This window comes from Dasypus novemcinctus, chromosome 4 (assembly GCF_030445035.2).
Source record: "Dasypus novemcinctus isolate mDasNov1 chromosome 4, mDasNov1.1.hap2, whole genome shotgun sequence".
Taxonomy (NCBI): domain Eukaryota; kingdom Metazoa; phylum Chordata; class Mammalia; order Cingulata; family Dasypodidae; genus Dasypus; species Dasypus novemcinctus.
The window spans coordinates 118,850,040-118,877,215 of record NC_080676.1 but is presented as its reverse complement, the minus strand read 5'-3'; the positions used below and the strand labels follow the sequence as shown (position 1 = coordinate 118,877,215).

Here is a 27,176-nt window from a genome sequence, read left to right as displayed (position 1 = left end):
AAAATTTTTTAAAGATTTATTTATTTATTTCTCTCCCCTCCTCCTCCCAACCTGGTTGTCTGTTCTCTGTGTCTATTTGCTATGTTGTCTTCTTTGTCTGCTTCTGTTGTTGTCAGTGGCATGGCAATCTGTGTTTCTTTTTGTTGCATCATTTTGGTGTGTCAGCTCTCTGTGTGTGGCACCATTCCTGGGCAGGCTGCACTTTCTTTCGCACTGGGTGGCTCTCCTTACGGGGCACACTCCCTGCGCGTGGGGCTCCCCTATGTGGGAGACACCCCTGCGTGGCACGGTCCTCCTTGCGTGCATCAGCACTGCATGTGCCAGCTCCACACAGGTCAAGGAGGCCCGGGGTTTGAACCATGGACCTCCTATATGGTAGATGGACGCCCTAACCACTGGGCCAAGTCCACCACCTGATTTACCCAAAATTTTGAAGCATATTCCTCTGTCAATTTTCTTCTCTTGCCAGTACATGCAGAAAATGATAGATTCTGAGTTTCCAGCTCCAATAGTGAAAGTTAAAATAACAGACAAACAGAATTGCTAAGGTGGTGCTTGTTCATCCAAATTCCTTTCATAACTCCATGAAAGAAAATGCAGAACTCTGAGCAACTCCATAAGTAGACAGAGATCAAGCAATACTGATGACATATCACTGTTGTATTATACCTCGACAGGAACGCCTTTGTATAGAACTTTGTATAATGATGGGAATACCCTATATCTATCCAAAAGTGGTAGCCAAGTCAGATACACGTGGTTGTTCAGCAATTTAAATGTCGTAGCTATGACCGAGAAATTAAATTTTAAAGTTTATATAATTTTAAGTAATATACATTTAAATATAAATAGCCACACATGTGGCTGACTGTTACTATATGGGAGAGCACAATTCTAGATGATTTCACCATACTTCCAATTTCTTATTATTTTATTCCTTTTAGTAGAGTTGAGAATAATTAATGAGTTATATTGAAGTATTTTTTAGAATGCTGAAGTAGCAAGAATTTCAAGATATAGGAAATATAACACAACTAAAATTTCATCAAATATCTCAGGTTTATAAAAGGTCCAGTGTTTTCATATTATAATTGCAAGGGAGAATGTGTTTTAATCTATTTAAAAAGTAAAGTTTCTCTTTGTTTTTTTGGAGGACCTCCAAAAAGAATATAAACCATAAAATGTTTTCCTTACAAATTGCTAAAACTGTTTCAAAAAGAAATTCAAAACCCAAATTTGAGGCCATTGACTTTAACAGTATGCAAAGTATTAAACTTGTGTTGTTGTTGTTGTTGTTTTTTTGAGGGGATATTTTATTTATATATTTAAGAACAGCATCAGAAGTTTAAGCTATAATTAAAGAGCAGAAGGAAGCTGAATTCTGACCTCTAAAATGCCTTTTTCAAATTTGGTCCATGAAGGCTAAAATTTTGTAGTTTGAGATTTAATTTTTTACTTAAGCCAAAGATAATGGGACTGTGGCCCATGCGTTGAATGTATTCAGGTTAAATGGCTTCTTTGAGATGGTATGCTGGCTGTACCTGTGCAGGGATGGCTCATGCTTTCTTCAGAGGAGACAATGTTCAGAGTCTGAATAAAGTTAACAGCCTCAGGGAGGGGTTAAATAGAAACTTTTTTCATATTTTCAGCACACTGTAGACTTGAAAATCCATATTGCATTTTTTAAGTGTTCAAGTTCTGAAATCAGATAACACTAGGTTGGAAATCCAAGCTCCCTTCCCTACGTGACCTCATGTTAGTCAATCTAAGCCTCATCTAAAAACGTACCTAGTCCATAGATCTTTTTAAAGTATTACATTGGGTAATGCTTTATGAATTTCGGCTTATTATTATAATAGTTACTATTATTATAAATGTGGGGAGAGTAACATGATACATTTTAGACATGCAAAGAAACAGCAAATACTTGCGTGATATATTATAGACAGTGTATATTATACAATGTGAAGCAGAATGGAAAAGGCTTGAGAATATAAACCAGAAACCATGAAATAGGAAAAAAGAATGTATAAAAAGAGTGTTTTCTTTGTAATTTTGCCTAGGACATATCCAGTCATTCACTGACACTCACTGACAAACACTGTCAAAACTCAAATGTGGTAGTATCAGGAAAATGAAAACAATGGTTGCAATGCTTTATTTTTCTTTCCATTAACAAAAAGCTACAAATAAAAGACCTCATATTAAATAAGAAATTAAAGGAGATAGTCAATTATAATTGTGTAGCTATTTTTAATAGGGCTTTTTCAATTTAAATATATTTAAAATTATACTGCTAATGTTTATTATCTTATTTATTATTATTGTTCTTATTCTTCCTCTTATTAGTATTTTGGGATTTCATTATTTTCAAAAGGATATGTAGGGACGTTTGGAAAATTAGATAATGTATGAAATGAAAACAAACCTCATAGTTGACTAAATGGTTTAAATAGCTAAGAAACAGAAGATATCTGACTTCCACACTGAATTGTGTAGTTTTATGTGAATCATTCAATTTGACTTAACCTCTTCAGAGTTCATGAATGTTTTAAATTTGTCAAATAAGCATTGACTGCTTAGACCTTTCCACGACAAATATGCAAAACTTAAATAACTTTATAGTAGTGTTTTCATGTCATTGTTCACTATTTCTTACTGTGTCACCACAGTAAGATTTATTTCATAATGCATTCAATTACTTGCCTTTAAAATAGCATATAAAATAAATGGTTTAAAAATGTTTAGAAACATAAGTTCTTATTTTCCATTTATCTTTAGAAAATAAAGATGTGGCTGGCTTTTTTATTTTGTGTGTGCGTGTGTGTGTTTATGTGTTTTAAAGTTGAGCTTTCAGAAGTGTCAAAACATCCTATGTCATGTTGAAATTTGACAAGTAGCCTTCCAGATATGCCTTTTGCCAAGTAATCTGTCTCCAGTGTTGAAGCTGTCAACTTGTTGAATTTGTTTCTGCCCTCCAAAGCTACTAATAATTCCAGCAACAATGCCGAATCTAAATTATGCATTTATTATCAGCATATCAGACCATTAATATGGAAGGTATTCATTTGATAAAACTCTTGAATCTTAAACATTTTATAGTTATTCTAATAACTGGTATAAAATGTTGGAGAAATTTCAATACTTTATGCTGAAATGTTAATAGGATAATTAATGAGACATATTATAGAGAATAACACTTAAAATAATGTACTATAGAGCCCACAACTGTAAAAAAAAAAGAATATGATTTAAAATCTACAACAATATTGATGCATTTACCAGTTTTTTTTTCACCTACCCTTTTCTACTCTTTAAGATCTTCCTTGTAGTTTAACATGATGAGAGACATTTTACTTCTAATCTCACCCAGACCCTTTCAGTTTTGCTTACTGCTGAATATTTCTTCCTGAAAACTTGGTTATGGGCCTGATATCTTGTTCACAAACTTTAGCTAATTTCTTATGTCCTCTAATACAATGTCTAAACTGTTCAGCCTGACATTTAGAGCTTTAAAAATATAAACCCCTGTAATGTTGTTCTTATTACTTTTCCTCAGATAACACAACCTACACTTTTCAGTATTTCTAGATGGCTCATAAACAGCCCACATTTTTCTCTAAACAAATCCTTTCTTCATCCTCCTTTTGCCTGAAATTCCCTCCTTTTATTCATCTCTATTTAAAAAATGCTTCAAGTGCCACTTCTCTAGGAAATCTTGCTTTTTTCTAACAAATGTTAGAAAATGTTCCAATAACTCCTATAATACTTAATCAGGAGACTAGGTATCTACAATTTGGAACTTTGCATTATTTTAACTATATATTATTTATTTTTCTTATTGGAATCAATTTCCTTTGGATTACTTTTGTTGTGGATCTATAATACTTGTGCAGTAGTAACAGAGTATCTTATACATACAGGAACTTAATAAATCTTTGTTGAATAAATAAATGATTGCCACAAAAGTAACTTTTCACCAAAATTAAAAGGACTTTAACACACTGTTGGAATAAAAAGTACCTGATAATTTTAAGGATTGCAAAAAGAAAATTGATTTGAAAGAGCATAAGTTTGTTTTATTACCAAATTACAAACAGGAAAGACAAATTAGACATCTTATAAAAAGTCAGTTCTTATGCAGAGGAAATGAATAGCTGATAGTGCTGTAGCTCAAATGATTCTAGAACATGAAGCAACTGCTCCTAAATGTGGTGACTCTTGAGATGCAGATTGAGTTTGAGTCATGGCTTTTTAATTTTAGACAGGTATCATAATGTCCTTACTCAGAATATTATGTTTCTTTCATGTGAGAAATATACAGAGATATCAGAAAAACTGTGTCCTATATTAATGCATGCAGTTTTTAACGCTTCTTTAGCGATTGCCAATTTGTTAAAAGAAAAAAAAAAAAGTAACATGTACATAGCTAGTGAGTAAATGTAAATTTCTGGAGCAGGGTATTATGGATATTTTTGACCAGTTAATTCTTTGTTTTGAGCATTGAAGTTCTTTAGAAATACCCCTTTCTTCTACCTACTAGATGCCAGGGGCATTTTCCCTCTGTCCACTTCCATCCCATTGTAACTATAAAAATGTTTCCAGACATTGCTAAATATTCTTGGGAGGAAGAGGAAGGGACAAAATTACCCCCCTTAATTGAGAACCACTATTTTAGAGTAAATTCCAAAGTGGCTTCACAAAGGTGATTTGGTACGTATATTTTTCTTTAATATTAATATGAATATCCTGAGATTTTGTATGGGTGCTTGGGTTCTCCAGAGAAACAGAACCAATAAGATGTGTGTGTACAAGATTTATTATAAGGAATTGGTTCATGTAATTGTGAGGGCTGGTAAGTCAAATCTGTCAGGCAGTTGGGAACCTAGCATTTCCATTGAGAGTGATGTTGAATTTTTGAGTTGGCGTTCCTTAGTCTGGAAGACCCAGGAAGGAGCGGTGGGTATTGTCATAAAGAAGAATTCCTTCTCATCTCTCGAACCTCCCTTCTTGGTGTTATGACCTCCAACTGATTGAATAAGACCCAATGACGCTGAGGAGAGTTATCTCCTACATGTAAACTCAACTGAGTCAAGATAACAATCCCAGCTCTGAAATACATCCACAGTAAGAACTAGACCAGGATTTGACCAAATAACTAGATACCATAATCTAGCCAAGTTTACACGTGAAATTAACTTTCATAGGTTCTAAATAAATTTGTTTTCTCAGAAACCTTTATAAATAAGGTTGCTATTAGGCAAAGAATAATTTCTCTTTTCATCTGCAAAATACTTACAATTTTCTAAATTTCTCTTGATAAATTTCTGTGGAGATTTTTTAGTGTTATTCATGGATGAGAGGAATACATGGAAGCAAGACATAAATTTTAAGGTAGATAGGGACTATATGTTAAAGTAATATTTTCTAATGGTCAAAGGAAAAACTTGGGAGAGGGAGATGTAAGAATACAAAAAAGAAAGAAAGACAGACAAGTTATGCATAAAATTCAGTAGTATTGAGAGAAAGTTTCTGCAACTTACAGATCACTCAGAGCCAAGGCAAATGTTGGGTTCCCATTCAAGCATGTAGAGCAAAAGTGGCTTTTGGAGAATGGTAGAGATCATAGATCACCCTACAAAAGGCATCTGTCCCTAGTATAGTCTAAGAGAGGTGTGATGTGGGGGCATTTAAGGGACTTGGCGTTGTACTGAATGATATTGCAGGGACAGATGTGAGACATTATATGCCCTGTCATAACCCACCGAATGTACTGGGGGAGAGTGTGGACTACAATGTAAACTATAATCCATGCGGTGTGGCTGTGCTCTTGAATGTATTTGCCAAGTGCCGTGCATGTGCCACAGTGATGAGAGAAGTTGCTGATGTGGGAGGAGTGGGATGGGGTGGAGTGTGGGGTATATGGGAACCTCATATATTTTAATGTAACATTTTTGTGATCTATGTATCTTTAAACAAAAAGACAATTAAATAAAAATTTAAAAATTTTAAAAAAGAGAGAATCGGGAACACCAACTTACTAAAGTACAATTAGGTTCAAGGGAAAAGGATCAGACAGCCTAGAGTGGTTTATGGTTGTGTAACTTGAATGAATCACTCTTCTAAGCCTTAGCTTCATTTTCTGGAAAACGATGACAACATTACCTGCCTTGTATGCTTTCTGACAGAGTTCAATCAGCAGTATGTATAGAGCACTTACAGCAGTGTTATCTACTAAGGGTTAATAAGTGTTTACTGTTGTGAGGAGGTAGCTGTGACAAATAACTTGACTTTATAGTACATAGTACACTAGTAGTCTTGGCTGATGTCTAGGGGGGAAAAAAAGAATTCATTACATATACATGAGTTTATTGAAAAAATATCTAATTGAGGGCCAGGAGTCTTTCTAGGTTCTGAGGATAAACCAGTCAACAAGATACAGAAGATTTGCTCTCTGTTCTGACAAGCATGCATTCTTAAAAATATGTCACACACTTTTGAAAACCAACCCCTGATCTTTAGGTGTAGTTTCTATTGAACCTATGTATAGAAATACATACTTACACTGTACATTGTATGTTTTTAGCAATATATCAATGTTTAATGAATGGATTAAATTAGGAGTGCTCATGGGAAATAATTATTATGGACAAAAGATTAAGTATCAAGGTAATATTTTCCACTCAATCAATGATCCATATAATGTTTTAAGTAATGCAAACAGCTACTGTGTTCCATTATAAACCATCTTTGAACACTCAATATCTTAGAAAATATGGAATTATATAATAGATAATATTATGTATGTTTATTATTGTTTCACTTATTTAGCAGTTTTGTCATAATCCAAATAGGTTAAATGTTACTTTTATATAGCCTTAAATTCTTATTATGTTTCCTTTGATTACAGAATGGTTAAAATTTTTATTGGTAAACATTCAATTTAAAGCTTCTTTTTATTCACCTTCGTGATGTTTGCACATTGTTGATGCACTGATACTAAATACTTTAAGAGCTTATGCTTTTAAGATTGTCCATTAGGTGGTTTAATCATAGCTTCCTTGTAGTTCTTTTCTCTTTTAGAAAACCTTTGTTAAGGATACAGAAAATCCATTCCACTGGATCAATGTCTTTACTTTGATTCAAATCCTGAATCGGTCAAACAGAACATGAGATATCCTTACTTCCCAGTTTAATAAAGCTTTTAAAATTTTGTTAAATAGGAAAGAACAATCTTTGTCCATTAATCCATTAATAGTAACTGTGCTTCCTTCTAAATGAGCCCCAGAATTTGTCAGATGAAATTATAAAAATTAACACTTCAGGATATAGTGCATGCTCTCTTTACATTTTTGTAGTTTTAAAAATAGATTCTAAGGTATAATATTATTTCCCTATATATTCCTTACAGAAAAAAAAATTATGCCTTAAAAATAACTGCATATTTAACTTGGTTTATAGCAAATACTAAAAAAATTCTTTGTTGATGAGTAAATATATTACTAAATTTTATATATTTACATAAAACTTCCTAATCCCCTTGCATTTTGAGAGAAGTAGCTAGCACTCACTCATTTGTTCACTCATGAATTCATCCAACATTTAAATATGGCTTTGCACATATTAGACATTTTGTTAACCTCTCATGAAATACAACTGGCTATGCTATGATCCTGGATCTTGAGTGCTCAAAACGTGGTAGATTAAATAGCCATGTGTAAAAAGAAATGATTTTACAAATTGCAGTGCTGTAGAAAACCAGTGCATATCATATATTTTGAAATAATTTTCTAATAATTTACTCTTCCTTGTTATTCATATTGAATAAATATGGTGTTGCTTGAGACTGAAAACATTTAACATAGACATAGTAATCCATTTATGGTTTGCATAAATGTTTGAGTTTAACAGGTAGGACTAAGTAAGTACAAATACATAACAGTATTAATAATGTATTTTTTCCCTAACCCTGTTATTTAAAATTACTAAAATGTACTAAAATACTATTACAATACAATACATTATATCAGTTACTTAAAAAGAAAGCATCATAAACATACCCAAATTACTAAAGCAAAAAGATCATTCAGTTTTGTGATGAGGGTAGAAAAAGATTAAAAGCATTTCATATTGTTCTTAGAATAGAAATATTTCCATAGCAGGACTAGGACTGCTATTTGAGCAAACTTTCTTTTAAAAATATTCCCAGTCCATAGAGATATTTTTTAATTTGAGAAACTACAATGCAGAAGATCATCTATAAGTAACTCCCCATAACAAATATAGACATAGAAACAACTTTTTAGTGATTCTTAGTAGATAGCTTGTAGTAGGCATGTAATAAAAGTTTGGAATAATACCAGATTTACCTTCTTGTTAATATTCATAGATGAATTAATTAAAAGATTGGTAGCATAATATATGCATGAATTTAAGTGTACATTGTAAGATTATTATCATATTATCTATTTTGCCATTACTGAAAAACAATTTATTCATTATTTTTATAAGAAAAAATAATAATACAAAGAAATATGTTTACATGGGGATTTCACTAATTAAATGTCTTTTAAAGAAATCCTGGAAGGCAAAGACTGAAAATTAAGTCAACTTTCTAGATGACTACAACCTGTTTTTCTTTGTCTTTTTGTTGGTTAAGATAACTGGGAAAGTATAAAAATTGTAAACCAGTGTTTCTAGAAAGTCATTGATATTTTACCAAAATATTTTTATTTCTAATAATACTTAATCAGCTCCATTATGGATACAATAAAACAACTATTTGATGAAAATTAAGTAGGAATTATAATGAGAGATATCCTTTATCATTAAGTGAAAAGCTCTCAGAGTCCAATTACTTCCAATTTATTTTTTTTTTAAACTTTGAGAGAAAGCTATGCTTGGGGTGATAATCAAATTATTATAATATTTGATGTGGGAAAATGTGATTTTTCAAATAATTTCTTTTTTAAGTATATATTGCTAACATGACATGTTTGAAGAGGAATGTTTACATTTCTTGGAAATATCAAATAAATTTTGCTGAATATTTAAATAAGTTTCTAGGCAATTGAATGTTTCTCTAAAATCAAATGATTAGGGAAAAGTAGTTTACAGATTTATAAATAAATTGCCTTTTTTTATAACTATGGAAGCTGTGATCTACTGTTATCTAATGCAGAATTTTATACCAAGAAGAAATTCAGCAACAGGCATTTAATTATCTGAATTGCGAGCTACGGGTAAAAGTCAATCAAAGTTTTGTGATATGAATATGTAAGAATAATTATCCATAGAGCAGGAAACAACAAAATTTCAAGTAAACATTTCAGATATTAGCATTCTAAATTAATGATAAGAAGATGTATAAAATTTTAGTTTCCATTCATTTAATAACTATGTATTAAACACATGCTTTGCGTAAAACCTTATGCAAAACACTGAATATACTGCAGTGATTTTTTCCCCCATTACACAAGGGTAAAAAAAATAAGAATATACACTAGAGGTATTTGACCAAATTTGTCAGTATTGGATGATTACCCTTATCAAATGACACTGAACTCAGATTTAAAAGATATGCAAGAATTAAATAAGAAAACTTTCCCCAAAATTGAACATTTCTGATACAATATGTCTAAAAGCAAGACAAAACATATTTCCTTCAAGGACCTGAAAAAAAAGTCTAATTGCCTGGGAATTTAGAGTGTTAGAAGGCAAGCAAAGGACATCATGTAGGATTTAAATGCTAATATTAATGGTTTTGTGTTTTATCTTAAGATCTAAGATTAACTATACAAAAATTTTTTTAAAGATTTATTTATTTATTTAATTCCCCTCCCTCCCCCCCCCCCCCCCCCCCGTTTGTCTGTTCTCTGTTCTCAGTGTCTATTTGCTGCGTCTTATTTCTTTGTCTTTGTCCGCTTCTGTTGTCGTCAGCGGCACAGAAAGTGTGGGCGGCGCCGTTCCTGGGCAGGCTGCATTTTCTTTTGCGCTGGGCGGCTCTCCTTACGGGTGCACTCCTTGCGCGTGGGGCTCCCTTACGCGGGGGACACCCCTGCGTGGCATGGCACTCCTTGCGCGCATCAGCACTGCGCATGGGCCAGCTCCACATGGGTCAGGGAGGCCCGGGGTTTGAACTGCGGACCTCCCATGTGGTAGACGGACGCCCTAACCACTGGGCCAAGTCCGTTTCCCACTATACAAAATTTTAATCAAAAACTAATGTGATAAGATTTATGTTTAAAGAAGACAACTTTGTATAGTTATAAAAGTAAGATTTAGGGGAATTAAAAATGGATACAAGTCGTGGTAAACTAAATAAAAGTAGTTATTATGGAGCTATAACAAGTAAGTGGATGGATCTGTAAATTATTAAATTATTTAGTAGATATGATCAACCAGACTTGGTAACTGATTGCTGGATTATACAAAAGATGGGGGAAATGAGAGGTGTATGCAGCTGGATGAATGGCAGTACTATCTATAGAACTAGAGATCCCTGGAGGAGTGACAGTGGAGCAGAGGGTTGGAAATTTTGAGTTCATTTTGGACATGACAGATGTGCCACATCTTTGAAACACCCAAGTGGACATGCCAATAAGTGCTGCATATAAGTAGTTATAGCTTGAGGTATGAATTGCTCAGGGATATACATCTAGAAGTGATTGGTATATTAGTCAGGGTTCTCTAGGGAAACAGAATCAACAGGAGATATCTGTAAATAGTATGAGAATTTATAAAATTCTCTCATGTGACCATGGGGATGCACAAGTCCAGATTCTGCAGGCAGGCTGCAAACCAAGGGCTCCGATGAAATTCCAATGAAGGTCCTTGATGAGTTTCCAGGAGAAGTTGGCAATTCAAAGATGAGCTGAGAAATTCTCTCTGAATGCTGAAATCACTTCCCCTTTTAAGATATTTAACTGATTGGATAAAATGTCACTAAATGCTGACTGCAATCTCCCTTGTTGGTTGTAGATGTAATCAGCTATCTATGTAGTAAACTCACTGGTGACTAAAGCCCATAAATGTCCTTGTATTACAATTAGCCCAGTGCTTGCTTGACCAAACAACTGGGCACAATTACCTGGCCCAGTTGACATATTAGCCTAACCATCAAAATTGGTAAGTAGATAGAAAATTAAGAAATAGATGGGGCTATAAGAACATAGAGAAAATTATGTAATTATATAAGAAGAGATCTTAAAGATGATCTCAAGAAGATAAATAGAAGACAAATAAGTAGAACCTGAGAAAGAGCAACCAGAGAAGTAAAAATTGAATAAGAGCAGGCTTAGACTGGAAGAGGGGAGTTCGTTGAAGAAACCTAGGGAAAATAATCTTAGGACAGAGACTAATCAACATTTTAAATATTTCTGAAGTGAAATAAATGAATGTTGAATTATATTCTCTAATATGGGCAACTTAAAAATATTTGGTGGTCTTCCGGAAGATTTCACAGAAGCACATGTCTTAGCATGTATCTATCTGCCTTGATATTTGCTTAAAATTGAAATCCCATATGTTGGATATAGTGGGAATACTGAATGTTCCTTCACGAGATCATTTGATATGCAATTTCTCATCTGTAATAAACTATTTAAATAGAACAAGTAGAGGTAAGGCACATCAGACCATATTCTGATTTCCTCTCTTTCTACAGCTAACTGCCACTATATAATTTGCCTTACTGGAGCTGATATTCTTAGTGACCCCACCCCGTATCCTTTTGGCACATACCATTCCTGTACACTGAGCAGGTCAGAAGTGCCAGGGAAATTGCATCCACCTACCTTGAGCATTCCTCAACTAAAGATGGATAAGAATTAGTACATAAATTCTCCTACCCCTTGTTTACCCATTAAGGTAACTCTGAGGCATGTTCTGTGTACATTGTCTCTCAGAGCTCCATACCTGGATGGAGCCTCAGCTGCCCACAGTATACTCTGCAAAATAACACATCATTTATTTACTTCCTTCTCTCCCTACCTCATGTCCAGTTGCTTCCTGAGATCACCTCTCATAAAGCTACATGATTCCCACCTATGTCTCTGGGTCTGATTTGGTTTTGTTTTGTTTTGGCAGGGCACACAATTTAAGACAATTCTCTTTCCTAGAAACACATTTTTTCTGATTTCCTGCCTTTTCCTTGAGAATGAAGCTTTATTTTATAATATGTAAGGGGAAAAACAAAATTTACTGTACCTACATTTGGCCAAAGTTCAAATGAAAATAGACCTCAGTTTGCCCAGGGAGAGTTGTGGTTCACTACATGTACCCTGCATGATTTTCAAAAAATCATGAAACTTTCAAAAATGACCCAGTTTGGACACTAAATCATATGATCATCCTAGAAAATAACTGATGATAATAATACATGAAATGAAGTATGTTTAAATCCTTTAGTCAATATTTTCTTCTTTTAATTAATAAGTATGATAAATATGTGCCATACATTTTTTCAAATTAACTTTTCTTCCTGGAATATTTTTCAGCACACTTATTTAGCATGATATGTGATGCCTACTTGTGAGCAGAATATTATTGTTAATTATTTTATTGTCTTTTTTTTATTTAAAGGATTGAGAAAAGATATAATTGAAAAGTATATACAATTTATAAATGTGATATAGTCTTCCACCAGATCATAGTTTTTTGGTTCTATATATGACAAAACTGAATATTTTCTCTAAATAAGAAAAATTACATAGTTGATAGATACTTTTTTAACTGGCTTTAGATTCAGAGATGAGTGTAATCCCAAGGAATTTCAGCTCTTCTGTCATGACTGAGGGAATGGCGAGAGTAACTGTGATTACCCTAACAGTCCAGACAATCTATGTTGTTCATCTCAGCAGATGTGGAAATCATAGGAAAAGGCAGTATTGTGCTAACTATGGGGCACAGAATTCCGGTATTAGCAAAGTCCCGTAAAGGAATGAGCAGTTTACATTTTCTCTTTTCTTTATCTTATTTTTCCTTTCTTCTATGAAATATGTATCTTTGTGCTCCTTAAAGAATTTAATGTGACATAAAAGTACAAATATAAATGTCAAACTATTCTTGAATACTTGTTTACAAGGGCTGATTTTATTGTTAAATTGAAATAAACAACTTTATAGTAATTATGTTGTAGCATTTATAACAAAATGTTAAATTTTAGTGTAATTCTAGATAACTGTTTCAAGTGATTTGCTAACTCATTTTAGACTAAGCAGCATGTGCTAAATGCTACATCATTGAATGCTACATCATTGCAAGATTTCTGCATAACACTTTCAAGACGGTAGCTGATCTTGAGTCCATTGTGAGTTCCTTATTATGAGTTGCAGGTATTCCTGCAACAATGAAAGTGTTGTTATTTAAATGAACATGAATACATTCAGTCTATAATGATAGGATTCATAACCATCTATAAATAGTTGAAGAAACTATAGTATAAAATATTTGGGATCATATGAAACACTTTTGAAATTTCACTCTTAAATTCAGATTTCAGAAATAATAAAACAATCATGCTCATAAGTTATGCAGTTATTCTAGTTAGTTTTGCAAACAAGATAGTATCTTTAAAAATTACTTAGATTACATAGTTTATGTCACCAAATTATAAGCCTGGACATACCACATGGTGTCCGGTAATTAAATATGTATTTAACTTTTATATGTATTTAATGACCTTTCTTAATTTTTTCTAGATACACCATCAGTTAAGATTATACCATCTACTCCTTTTCCACAAGAAGGACAGCCTTTAATTCTGACTTGTGAATCTAAAGGAAAACCACTGTAAGTAATTCAATTAGTAATATAGTATTTCACTTTTTCTTCTATTCTTTGATTGCAGGCTTTAACTGTAAAAATCCACTGTTTGTTGTTGTTGTTGTTGGTAGATAAAGTGATCTCTAGACTAGAGAACCCCTGAACTATGTCTTCATTAAGTGAAAAATTGGTATTATACATTTTCATCTAGTGAAGCTTTGGGGGAAATTTCCAGCTTTGATTTCTCTCTCTTTTTCCCCAGTAAGTATTTCAAACTAAAAGGTGGTTTAGTAGGTTTAGTCAGTCACAATTTACTCATTAGACCAATAAAAGCTAAACCTTGCTAAACTTAATATTACCATGAAAAGCCTTGGATATATTGAAGCATCTCAAAATATGTCCAACTTTTAATGTTATATTGGGAATCATTTTCATAATAAGAGAAATCAGGAGGCGGAGTTGGCCCAGTGATTAGGGCGTCCGTCTACCACATGGGAGGTCCGTGGTTCAAACCCTGGGCCTCTTTGACTCGTGTGGAGCTGGCCCATACACAGTGCTGATACGCGCAAGGAGTGCCCTGCCACGCAGGGGTGTCCCCCGCATAGGGAGCCCCACTCGCAAGCAGTGTGCCCCATAAGGAGAGCTGCCCAGCGCAAAAGAAAGTGCAGCCTGCCTAAGAATGGCGCTGCACACAGAGAGCTGACACAAGATGACACAACAAAAAGAAACAGATTCTTGTGCCGCTGACAACAGAAACGGACAAAGAAGACGATGCAGCAAATAGACACAGAGAACAGACAACCAGCGAGGGGGGGGGGTGGGGGGGAAGGGGAGGGAAATAAATAAATCTTTAAAAAAAAATAAGAGAAATCAAATATATATTTCTTATGTAACACCCATGAGACAATCTGTGAATATGATATTTTTGGAAACAATGTAAGTGAAAATGGTCATAAGCTCAATTCAATTGTGAAATGATTTTATTATTAGTATATATGTGCCCTAATATCATTTCAACTCTAAAATTTTACCTTTTTACCAAGTGTTTATAACACATTTAGTAAGCAACTACCTAATAGAATACCTATTTTTAAACAAAATTTGAACCTCCAATATGCAGTATTCAAAGACTATTCTATTTGAAAGAAGTATAATCATATATTAATACTCTAGGCCTTGCTTTAACTAAATTATTTGATTTTTCTTAAAAAAACTTCCAATTTACTTACTTTTTTATTACATTTTAATGAGTGGAATTTAATTGCTCCCTGTATAAAACAATATGGAACAATTTCTATTCAATTCTAATTATAGCTCTAAAAATGTACTTCCAATATTTAAATTATTTAGATATAGGTTTCTTGTTATCCCATGAGAAATTTCTCCATCAAAATTTTGAAAAGCCTGAAATTTTAAATTCTTCAATTGTGTAATATTATATTTGTTCCCACGCTAAATGAATCCACTTATCAAAATTTGATATTGCTTAACTATCTTCTTTTTTAGTAATTATTTTCTATAAAAATACAAATATAGTGGTTTAAAATTATTTCTCCTTTAATGCCTTTTAAAAATGTCTTTTAAAAATTATTTTAAGGCATTTTAGACTTCAAAAAGAATAAAATTTTTCTTAGTTGCTTAACTTCATATAACCTACTCAATTCATTTTCATAGATTTTACCTTCTGATAAACTTAAATGGGTGTAGAAATCCTTTCTGCCACCCCCTGCTATCTAAATGTGACACGTACATTTCACCATTATAGCTTCAATAAGAGTTTTTGTCTACAAATTCAGTACTTTAATAGGGAAAGAAATGTAATGGACTCTCACTGGCTTTAGACACACATAAATTCTAATTTCTCTACTCCTGATTCTGTACACCAAGCACCAGAACCTCATTCCTAACTTTTCCTTCCATCTCCACTCCTGTTTCTCTTTCTATCATTTTTCAACTTTGTCTTTCTTGCCTCTCTATTTTGCTTCTAGATCCTCCTTTTCAACTTCCGGGGTAAGCATAGAAAGAACAGAATCAGAGTCAGGGCATGAAAATTAGTTTTTAATTATTATCTTCTTTCCTTCCTATCTGCCTTACTTTTTTTTCCCATTTGTATATTTGTTTTTATCTTGTAGTATACACATATATAACGTCTGCGATTAAATGAAGTGGACAGGAAAATGAAGTGACTAAAGTTTGGAAATAAATATTTCCCTGTTGAAATAGCATCCAACTGCCTATTAATTATACCCTTTTTGATTCCATGTTAACTCCCAACAATATCTGAGACATCATTTTATACATGTGAGTAATTTGATTGTGAGGTCTCGGTAATTAGGTATTTAAGTAGGTCATATCTCTCAGCTCAGATATGGTTGGATAGATGTGTTATGATAGGGTCTCTGATTCAATTACCTACAAATAAGCTTAGATGTGTCTATCAATCCTCTGCATTGCAGATGAAAGAAAAATCAAATAGATTCTTTTATTTTGTTTCTTAAGAATACAAAGATTAAGAAAGTTTAAAAAATAGAAAATATCACTTTTCTTAGGACCCTGATTAATATCACTTTGTAAATAGGTGAACAAAATAAGAATCAATCCTTATTTTACAAAATAGAAAAGTAAGACTCAATCATGCTAATCAAGCAGTTTTAACATGGGTGAGTCAGAATTGAAATTAGTTCAATCATTGCCCAAAACTTACACTCTTTCACTGCTTTTCTGCTGCTTCAATTGCTGAATCTAAATGATCACTTATGTCATACAAAGGTACTTTTGAAAATTTAGAATGTGCCTTGCTTTTGCCATGAGAACAAGCAATAATTTTCAGTACTGAAGTCAAACCCCTGGATGCATCAGGTGAAGAACTGGCTAATCCCATGATATATTTTATTGTTGCCATCCGCTTTTATCAGGCTTTCTTCCATATTTATGGGCCTCTCTAAAAACTTGCCAAATTCCTGCCAAACTGACTATTTCTAGTATGAATTTATGGCCATATAAAACAACTTCTAATTTAAAAAGTATTTCCTGGCAATTAACTCATAAGACCCATGAGGACTAAAAATAGCTATTACATTCTCTCTGTATATGAGTAGTCTGATATTATATTCTTTATGCTATAGAACATCAGCAAATGTGTTTTAACTTATTGTTTTGAATTGTATCCACATCTCCAACTTCCTATTATCAATTTCTCTCCCTAGTGACCATCAGGCCATTGGCAGTAAAGTTAAAGTCAACTTTTTCAATTTAATTCCTTCCTTCCCTTAGCCAGGTATTCTCTTATATCCTTCTTGAACATCTTGAATCTGCATTTTCAAAGTAACCATAATTTCCATCTTGCCATTAGCTAAAAGCCCTTAACCACTAAGGGGCATGAGTGTAGCTCAGTGACTGAGCAACTGCTCCCCAAGAATGGAGTCCCAGTTTCAATCCCCAGTACATCCTTTAAAAAAACAAAAGATGGAAAAAACCGTATAACTTCTAGCTTCTGTTTGGTTTATATTCTATCTCCCACAGTGCCAAATGTGGCAGAGAGGCCAAAAAAAAAAACCCACAAAAACCAGGGAAGGGATGGATGTAGCTCAAGTGGTTGAGCACCTGCATCCCACATACAACTTCCCAGGTTGTATCTTTAGTACCTCCTTAAAAAAAAAAAAAAAAAAAAAACAAGCAGACAAATGAACAAACAAAAAAACAACTTGGGGGAGCTGGTGTAGCTCAGAGGTTGAGTACCAGCTTTCCACATACAAGGTCCCACATTCAGTCCCCTACAGTGGTACCTAAAAACAACAACAATAATAACAACAATATAAAAAAAAATTTTAATAATAACAAAAGAAGACTAAAAAGAAACCACTGGATTTTCCCAGAAGGAAATCTTACTGATCATAAAGAAAAAGTCTGCTAGGATGAAATGAACAGAAGCCAAATTTAAAAGATTAATCAGGGAATTAGGAGGTAGTAGGAAGTAAAGAAAATGGTAAGACCACCCATTTCAAAAAGTGAATCATGAAAGCAGAAGAGGGGTGAGAAAACAATTTTTGTCACGCTTTTACAATAAAATATAAAAGGTCAGCTGACCATATTTTAAGAAAGAACCAAGGAGGCTCATCCCCAGGAGTCATGTCCCATGCTGGGGAGAAGGTAATACACTTATATGCTGTTTGGCTAAGAGAGAGGCCACATTTAAGCAAAAAGGATGCCTTCAGGAGGTAGCTTTTAGGTACTTTATATCACTAGTGTTATTTTTCAATTTGAAAAGTGAAGGTTCATAAATACGTCATCAATATCCAGGGCCTGTCAATGGACCATTCTCCTTCATTTGTCATTGGCCCTGTACTCAGGGGATTCTTACTCTCCTATAAGAGAATATGGTAGAGCTCCCCAGGATAGGAATTTGATATTCTTTTGGTTATTGTGTGAATTTCCACCCACCATGACAATGTCCCATAAACACTTGAACACATTTATATGCCTTATAAGTATGTCCCAGGTGAATCTCCTCCCATGTATCAACCATCATTGACACCCCACACCAATGCAACCCTTCTGTGATCCAGAACTTCTTGAATAATGAAGTCAACAAAATAACTAAAAACAATTCATAAGAAAATGAAATAATAATGGTAGTTTTAAAAATAAGAAATAAAATTTAAAAATTAAAAAAATTTTGGAATAATAAAAAATAATGAAAAAATATTTTTAAAAATTTGTTTTTTACATTATGTGTTTCATCACTGTAAGACCTGTTGTTGTGTATGTATGGTGACATTTTCTTTTGATTATTCCCCCAGTGTCTTATTGTTTTCATTTTGTCTTCAAAGAAGCTTTAGGTTACAGAAAAGTCATGTACAGAATATAGGGGATTCCTATATCCAACATCCTTTCCCTTTGTCCCTTTCCCCTATTAATAACATTTTATATGTGGATAGTACATTTGTTAAAATTGGCATATAAATATTTGGACCATACATTTTTATAAATTTTGATGAAATTTAACATGACCTGTATCTATCATTGCATCATCATGTAGAATAATTCCATGTTCCATCTATTCTATTCCTCTCTGACCCCTCTCCTCAAGACCCATGGTAACTACCTAGTTTCCTTCCTTGAAGAAAAAGATTCATAGTTACTTGACATAACATTGAGGGCTTGACATACCAGCCTTTCCCCCTTTACTAGGTACTGCCTGTGCTCTTGAAAAACACCCACTGCTCTGTTTGAGAACATATTGGGCCTCTCCAGGATGGCAGTCCAATACCTTCCTACTCATATGGTTCTCCACCCACTGATAGAACCTAATATGACAAGATGAACACTCACACACTACCTAGAGGCCAGCCACAGGTGTGCCCTTTCCCACTGTTCCCCACATTCAGTGCCCTAAACCACTAACCTTCCTCTGACATATTTGCCAAAAGATCATTCCCAATGTTGTCATTTCAACCACATACCAACAAATACTCAGAGTTTACCTGCTCTTTTCTGTAACCCTCCTCCCAGTTCCAAGGACAGCCCAACCCAAATTTCCACTCTACACCCCTCACAAACAAGGACCTCCCTATCCAATAGCATCACTGCCTCACTGTCATGCCCATCCACTGCACAACTACAGCCTTCTACCTTTTCATAGATTTTGATGATATGGGCATTGGTTCACAATTTATTCTCCCTTTCTGTCACCTGTAAACCTATCTTCCAAACTCTAGCTCAGTGAATCTGCTCAGTTTGCATAATTCATATCAGTGAGGTCATGTAATATTTGCCATTCAGTGTCTGGTTTGCTTCACTCAACTTAAGGCCTTCCAGATTAATCTATGTTTTCCCATGTGGTAACACTGCATTCCTTCTTACAGCTGAGTACTATTTCATTGTATGTATATACCACAATTTGTTTATCCATCCATCTGTTTATGGACATTTTGGGTTGTTTCCAACTTTTGGCAATAGTGAATAATGCTGTTATGAACACTGGTGTGCATGTATCTGTTTGTGTCCCTGCTTTCAATTCTTCTGGGTTTATACCCAGCAGTGGGATTGTGATTTCTACCAAACACCAGCTAGCAATGCAACTGAAAAAAACCTTGGCCAAAAGGGGAAAAATGTAAAGACAAATGAGTTTATATGGCTAAGAGACTTTAAAGTAAGGAGAGTTGGGAGATCATTCCAGAGGTTAGGCTTATGTGCTTCTCAGCAGGATCTCACTGACTGCCAAAGTAAATACTACCTCCAAAAGCAGGTGCTCCTGAGGGCTTTGGAGACATCCAGACACTAGTCAGAGCACACAGCTCAGGAGTTTGGCACCCTGCCAACAGGTCCTAATTTGGAATTTATGCTCCACAGTGTGAAAGAGTTGGACTCAGTTGTGGTTTCCCTACATACAGCTCTTCTGCCCCTTCTATTTGACCTAGAGTTAGTACTAGAGTTGATAGGTATATGGCCAAGAGACTTTACTCTTTGGGCTGTCCATGTGCCAGCTGAGCCCTGAATCTCAACAGACTTGCAACACCTACTCTCCAGTTCATTGTACTCACCCAGGGCAACTAATAAGATGATGATGAAAACGACCTTTCTAAGGAACAGAGTCTGTACCTACAAGTAAGGTATTAATAGCACTATCCACCTGCCCCATGGTATCTAAGCTCTTTCTCAATTAGAGGTGTAGTGGGCATCACCATCCCAGAATCCTCAGTACTGGGAAATGAACAGTGGACAAGAGTAGAATTACTGGTATTCTTACAGAGTTTGTTGTTCTAACAACGGAATAACTTATACCATTAATGTGGAGGCAGTGGCCACTGGAGGTTCTGAGGGGAAGGAGAGGGAAAAACAGGTGTAATATGGGGGCATTTTGGTGACTTGGAAATTGTCCTGAATAACATTGCAATGGCTAATATAGGCCATTATATGTCTTGCCATAACTATAAGATTGTGTGGGAGAGGGTGTAATGTACAATATAAACTCTGGTCCATGCTTAGTGGCAATGCTCCAAAATGTGTTCATCAATTGTAACAAAATGTACCATTAAAAAAAAAGAAAGAACTAAAAAGCCTGTAAGAGTAGTAGTTACAATGAAGTATATGATATCACAAATACCCAGTGGGCAGGTTAGAATTACTTATTTTGCTCCTGTAATCACTGTCAAATTTCTGCACCATTACTTTGTAGCTATTGCACCTCATTCCCTATTGTGTTATTTTGGTACCACTGGGAAGCAATACTATAGCTTAGCTTCTGATTGGCTCCCAAAACACTTAATTTCTCTTATCACCACCATTTATTCAATCCATATAAAATGAGCAGGTGACAATAAGAAATTGCTAATAGCTACCTGTATCCTCTACATCCTGTAGTTGACTTAAATGATATTTTTAATCTGTGGCCTTTATTGTTTTTTAAAGAAGTATTTGACCAACATATGATTTCTTGAAAAAAAGAGTTATTTATACTTATTAGACATATTAACAGTAGATAAAATAACACCACTCTCCTATAAATCATAAGTGATGGTGTGACTCAACTTGTACTGAGATTCCTCTTGCTAACCTGCTCTCCCGTATGCTAAAATTGTTTTGCTTGTTCTAAATATGAGGACCCTAGTGACTGTTTATGAACAATCAAGCCTTATTTGCCTTCTTTGGACTGAAGCCTTCTGCCATTTTCCTGTGGAACAGCTGCATCATTTGGGCCAGGACCAAATTGTTCCACTTGACACTACTATAGAAGCATTCTATTCTTTCCTTAAAAGAGAGATTACTGTACATGTCTGTCTATTGTTTTAATTTTAGTTTAAAGTGAGGACTGAGTTAATGCCAGCCACTTTTCTTTCAAATCCCCAGAGTTTTTGCAACCCTATTCTTTCTTTGGCTGAATTCCCAGACAGCTTTCAGACTGCAGCATTATCCATTTATAAAAGTGAAGGTAAAAAAAAAACAACAACCTTTTATTACATTAAAGTCATGACCTTAAATGTTGTGGGGTTACCCCTACATGCTGTAACTAAAAAGTCATCATTCATCACATTAACATTTTTTAAATTTTACTTTCAAAATAAATGGAGCATTTTGAATCAATTAAATGTATATTTGGCAGTTATTGTATAAAAGAAAATAATTAGTGGTATTGATATTTTTTCTGTGTATCCAGCACAATGATTGTGTTGTACTTACCATTTTACCTTCTGGTAACCACTATTTTTCTTATGTTATTGGCATAAATCTAGTATGCATAATTACACAGTACATAACATCCTTATTCTTTATGAGAACAAATACTTTAATCTTTAGGATGACAAATCACATAACATATAACAGCTAGTGAGGTTTATTAGAGCAACAATCATACATCCATTCTAGAAGTTTAAGTATTAAAGAAGAAATATGATAAGAATATATTAATGCATTTTCCAGTAGCATGATATAGATTTTAAGTGATAAGCAAATTAAGGAAAACAGTTTTGTGTCAAGTCAGTTTTCTCACCCTAATATGTTTCTTTCCACAAATCACATATTCTTTCCTAATTGATACCACCAATTTACAGTCAGATGAATTGGTAAAAACAGTAGTTAAAGAAGGCAAGTTTTCATCCACAATGAAATCCTGTTAGCCAAAACAGGCAACAATTTGAATTTTGAAATAAAAATATTGATTTACAATTACAGCATTTTCTTAATACATAAAAGATGCCAATTGTGATCATTTTTCTTCCTCCTTCTAAATAGAGAGACACCTAATTATAGTAAAGAGTTCTGTTTATGTACGTAAATGATGCCTGAACTGTCAGGCTCTGGACACAGAATGTTGTGTGGTGCAGTGGGAACAGGGATGCAAACCTAGGTTTTAATTTTGTCCACCATTACCCACAGACTGAGTGTTCTTGAGCAAGTCACTTAACCACATAGTATTTTTTCAATTCCAAAATTAAGAAATTTTTTTAAGAATTAAATAATTGTTTTAAGAAATAATAAAATATATGTGGTATTTCTTGCTTCAAATAATTTCATAATAGATATAATCATGATGATGATGATAATGACAAAGATGATAAATTGTTATTTGGTCAAGGAATTACATATAGTGTATTTTACCAAGTTTTAAATTCGGAAGTCTGAAATGTGTATGTGAAACACATGATTATACTTGGACTACTATTACAGCTCTGACTAACGACAATATCTGAAAAACCAGGCCCTGAATTCACATTTCTAAACAGAATAAACCCATTCTAAGATGGTGGACTCTGGCTTTCAAAAGCATATTCTAATGGCATAGGAATCCAGAGTGATGTCACGGCATGGCAAAACCATTAGAGCAAAATGACTATTTGAAATAATACTAATAACCTGCAAAGAAGAGAGGCCAAGGAATAAACCCCTGTCATAGGCTAAAATGTAAAATAGCTTAAAATGGAAGACTGGGAAGTCCCCAACCATAGGAACTGTCCCTTCAAAGTATTATGGTGGAAAAAGTTTTCGAATAATTTGAAAAGACTGGAAGGGGTAAAGAATGAAGTCTAGTTCCATAGCTATTGAAGAAGCTGCACTTTGAAGCCTTCCTTTTGGGATGAAGAGACTCATGAGTTGGCAAGTTTTGGCAGAGAAGCAAAGCAGGGGCTCTGGAAGACCTTAAACGTCCAAATTAAGCCAATGCACCCAGTTGTAAAAGGTTTTCAAAAATGGTATAATCATTTCAATTTTGTAGATGAGGAAAATAAGGCTTATGGAGGCTGGACAAACTTTCCCAGTCAGGGAGCTGATAGGTACTAGAGTTGGAATTGCAAACAAGCTTTTGTTCCTATTAACGACACTAATGATGTTCTGTATATTTTTTTTTAAGATTTATTGTTTATTTATTTATTACACACACACACACACACCCTTGCTGCTTGCACTTGCTATCTACTCTCTGTATCTATTTGCTGTGAATTCTTCTGTGTCTGCTTGTCTTCTCTTCTCGTCTGCTTTAGGAGGCACTGGGAGTCAACCCTGGGGTCTTCTGATAGGAGAGAGGCACTCAAACTCCTGGACCCCCTCAGCTCCCTGGTTTGTTGTATCTCTCATTGTCTTTCCTCTGTGTCTCTTTTTGTTGTTGTTGCATCAGCTCACTGCAGGAGCCAGCTCTCCATGCAGGCCATCTTGCCCACTAGGAGGCCTTGGGTACCAAACCTGGGACCTCCCATATGATAGATGGGAGCCCAGATCACTTGAGTCACATCTGCTTCCCATATGTTTTCTGATTTATCCAGTTTATCTCATTTCTTCTATCACATTGATTTCTCACAATAATCCAGCAAAGTTGAAAAGAATGAAGGAATCCTAATACATGGCTAGGGAAACTCATATTTCAATCAAATTGCAAAGAAAAATACCAGTTATGTAAGCTCAAACATGTATAGAAAATTTGTATATTTTCTACATATTTCTTTATGTATCTAAATAGTTTCTTCCTGGATTGTTATGTACAGATATATAATCATTATTCTATTGTTAAATATATTTTTATAAGTTGATTATATCTTTATTTTTATGTAACTTTTAGTAGATTAGTAGTACTTCAGGTAATAACTACAAAGTTTGAAAACCTTGCCCAATGCAAAACTTTATAGAGTGAATTGCACAAGTAGGCAGTCAAAAGAAAGCACTGCCAAAAGTATGTATTTCTTCTTAAATACTATGTTTAATAGGTCAGCACAACAATTGGTGGGATAAACATATGAGGGTCTCCTAGATAATTCTCACACCTGAATCCTTTGGATAACAAAGATTACAGAGTACTAAGGATTTCCATGTGTTCTGATATTTAAAAATATGTTAAATTGTCTCAATCAATTAAAAGTTAAAGGCAATATAATCAGTTTTTTCTAAAATGTTTTCAAAGGTATAATCTCAGGATATTATTTCTAAATTTTCATCATAATTTAAAAATATACCCTTATGCTGTCCTTCCCATGTGATTTTCTTTTCTGAGGCACATATAGTCTTTTGCTTCCATCTCATGGCTTCAAAATTTAATCATAAGTTGACTCTCTGGAAACACACAAGTGGTTATCTTAGAAATGAGACTGAATATATTTGGTTTTGTTTTTGAAACAAGAAGCTGACTCTCAGTAATCACTACTGCTGTTATTTAGGCTGGGCATCTGTGGTATGTTGGGTACTCAATCATTTTCAATTAAATGTTCCAATGTCTTGTGAAAGTCCCATTAGAGCTTGCAGAACCATGATTATAGATCCATAGAGGAAATGTACTTCTTCAGCATTTCCAGGTAAGCAGTTTTCTTGCAACAAAAAGCCAATTATTTTGAGGGATTATGTAAATGTTCAGTGGGAAATTCTACATGAAAACATCTCAGTATGTTTAAGACACCATTGTGGAATTATGCAATCTTCTGCATTACCTAGATTTTCAGGATATGTACTTTTTGGCACTTGGGTTAAAATTTGTAGTTTTTAATATACTAATTATGAAATTTCAGCTAAGTATTCCTTATTTAATGACATTTAAACATCATATATGTGTTTATATAAAAACAAATTTACCAACATAGTAATTATAGAAAAATTGCAAGAAAAATGCTCATGACATTAAAATAAGATTAAATACTAGAGTTCACCATTTATTAAATGAAATTTAACCTATTGAAAAATAGGAGTCATTCAATATGATTTTTTTTCTTTTTGAAGTTCTTTTCTATAATATATGTCATAAAGTTAGAAGTGATATCTCTCAGATACAAGTATAATTTACTTACAAGTGGATTATTCTAGTGACTGTGTTATACCAGCTGCTAAATATTTTTACTTTCATCTACATAAATATATGGAGCAAATTAAATGTAAAAAAATGAATTCAGCATTGTAGTTTTTTATTGTTATTTATTTAGTGTTAAAACTAAGCAAGCTCTTATTCCTTGGCGAGCCATTTATAAAAAACAATCTTGAAAAATATTTGTCCAACTTGCATGTTTGTAAAATATACAGTATATATTGACAAACATTTGCAGATATAACCTCAGTCATCTACAGGCCCCTAAACCTCAAAAAAAATTGAAAAAAAAATTAAATTATGATCTCCTAACTAGAAAGTGTGAACATTTACAAATGGCTCCTATTAGAATAGGAAGAACCTCTCAATGGTTGATGATATCTTTAAATTCTAACTCTTGGATATTCAGAGAATCAGAAATATCTGATGCTTTTCAAGGAAAGGGTTATGAAAAGGGAATACAAAATTTAAAAGTCATCAGAAAAAAAGCAACAGCTCCGGTGACTTTGAGGCCAGCAGATATTGCTGAAATGGTGAGGAGTGATGGAATTAAGCCCCACTTCTCAAAATTACAGGTAAAGGATAAGATAGTGAGGTGGCTATAAAGAAGGAAGATTAATGAACTGGAGAGTATGTATTGCAATTCTTTGGGGATTCAGGACCCTGGTGGTACATGGACAGTCCAAAGATTAAAGTCTCTTGGATGTACACCTATCAACTCTAGTACTAATTATAGGTTCAAATAGAAGGGTCCGAAGAGCCATGTGTAGGACAACTAATAAGGAGATGATGATGAACATTGGTCAACCCAAGGAACTGAGAGAGTCTACAACTGCAAGCATGAGAGTCCCATTGATCTGCCGTATGGGATCAAAGTCCCCTTCTTTTAGAGGTGGTGTGGGCATCACCATGCCAGAACCCTCAGGATTGGGGAATGAACTATGGACCAAAATAGACTTCCTCATGTTTTACTACAGACGTATTGTGATTCTAGAAATGTAAGAACTTATATTATTGATGTGGAACAGTGGCCACTGGAGGTTCTGAGGACAGGGAGAGGGGAAAAACAGGTGTAATATGGGGACATTTTCGGAACTTAGGAATTGTCCTGAGTGACATTGCAGCAACAGGTACAGGCCAATATATCTTGCCATAACCTACAAAATTGTGCAGGAAAGAGTGTAAACTATAATTCATGCTTAGTGACAATGCTCCAAAATGTGTTGATCAGTTGCAATGAATGTACCACACTAATGAAGGAAGTTGTTAATGTGGGAAAATGTGAGAGGTGTAGGGAGCAGCTCATAACGGAATCCCCTTTATTTTTTATGTAACATTTATGTAATCAATGTATCTTTTAAAAATAATTAATTTAAAAGAAAAAGGAAGATTAAGAATATGGCCATAGGCTTCAGGAGCTCTCACTGGGGTCCACAAATGCAGGGTTTTCTACCTAAGGTTGGTTGCCGCTTATTAATGAGTCAAAAGATCAATTTGCTTAAATCCTTTGTCAGAAAAATAGAATAACACATAATAGAATTGGAAAGAAAATAAAGAGAAGAGAAAGAAAAAGGAAAATGTCACAGGACATAGAAAAAGCAAGGTTTTATTGTGTGTATGTAATCATGTAATGTTATAA

The 27,176-nt window shown here is 34.1% G+C and overlaps 1 protein-coding gene across 15 annotated transcripts in view; it reads left to right on the top strand.

Moving 5' to 3' along the window:
• CADM2 (cell adhesion molecule 2) overlaps window positions 1-27,176 on the top strand; it is a 1,196,245-nt gene that overhangs the window by 1,053,173 nt on the left and 115,896 nt on the right. For all 15 annotated transcript variants that reach the window (XM_058296056.1, XM_058296060.1, XM_058296063.1 and 12 more), the window contains one exon: window positions 13,701-13,791. In XM_058296056.1, coding sequence (XP_058152039.1) covers window positions 13,701-13,791 — 91 coding nt within the window. The remainder of the gene's footprint in view (window positions 1-13,700; window positions 13,792-27,176) is intronic.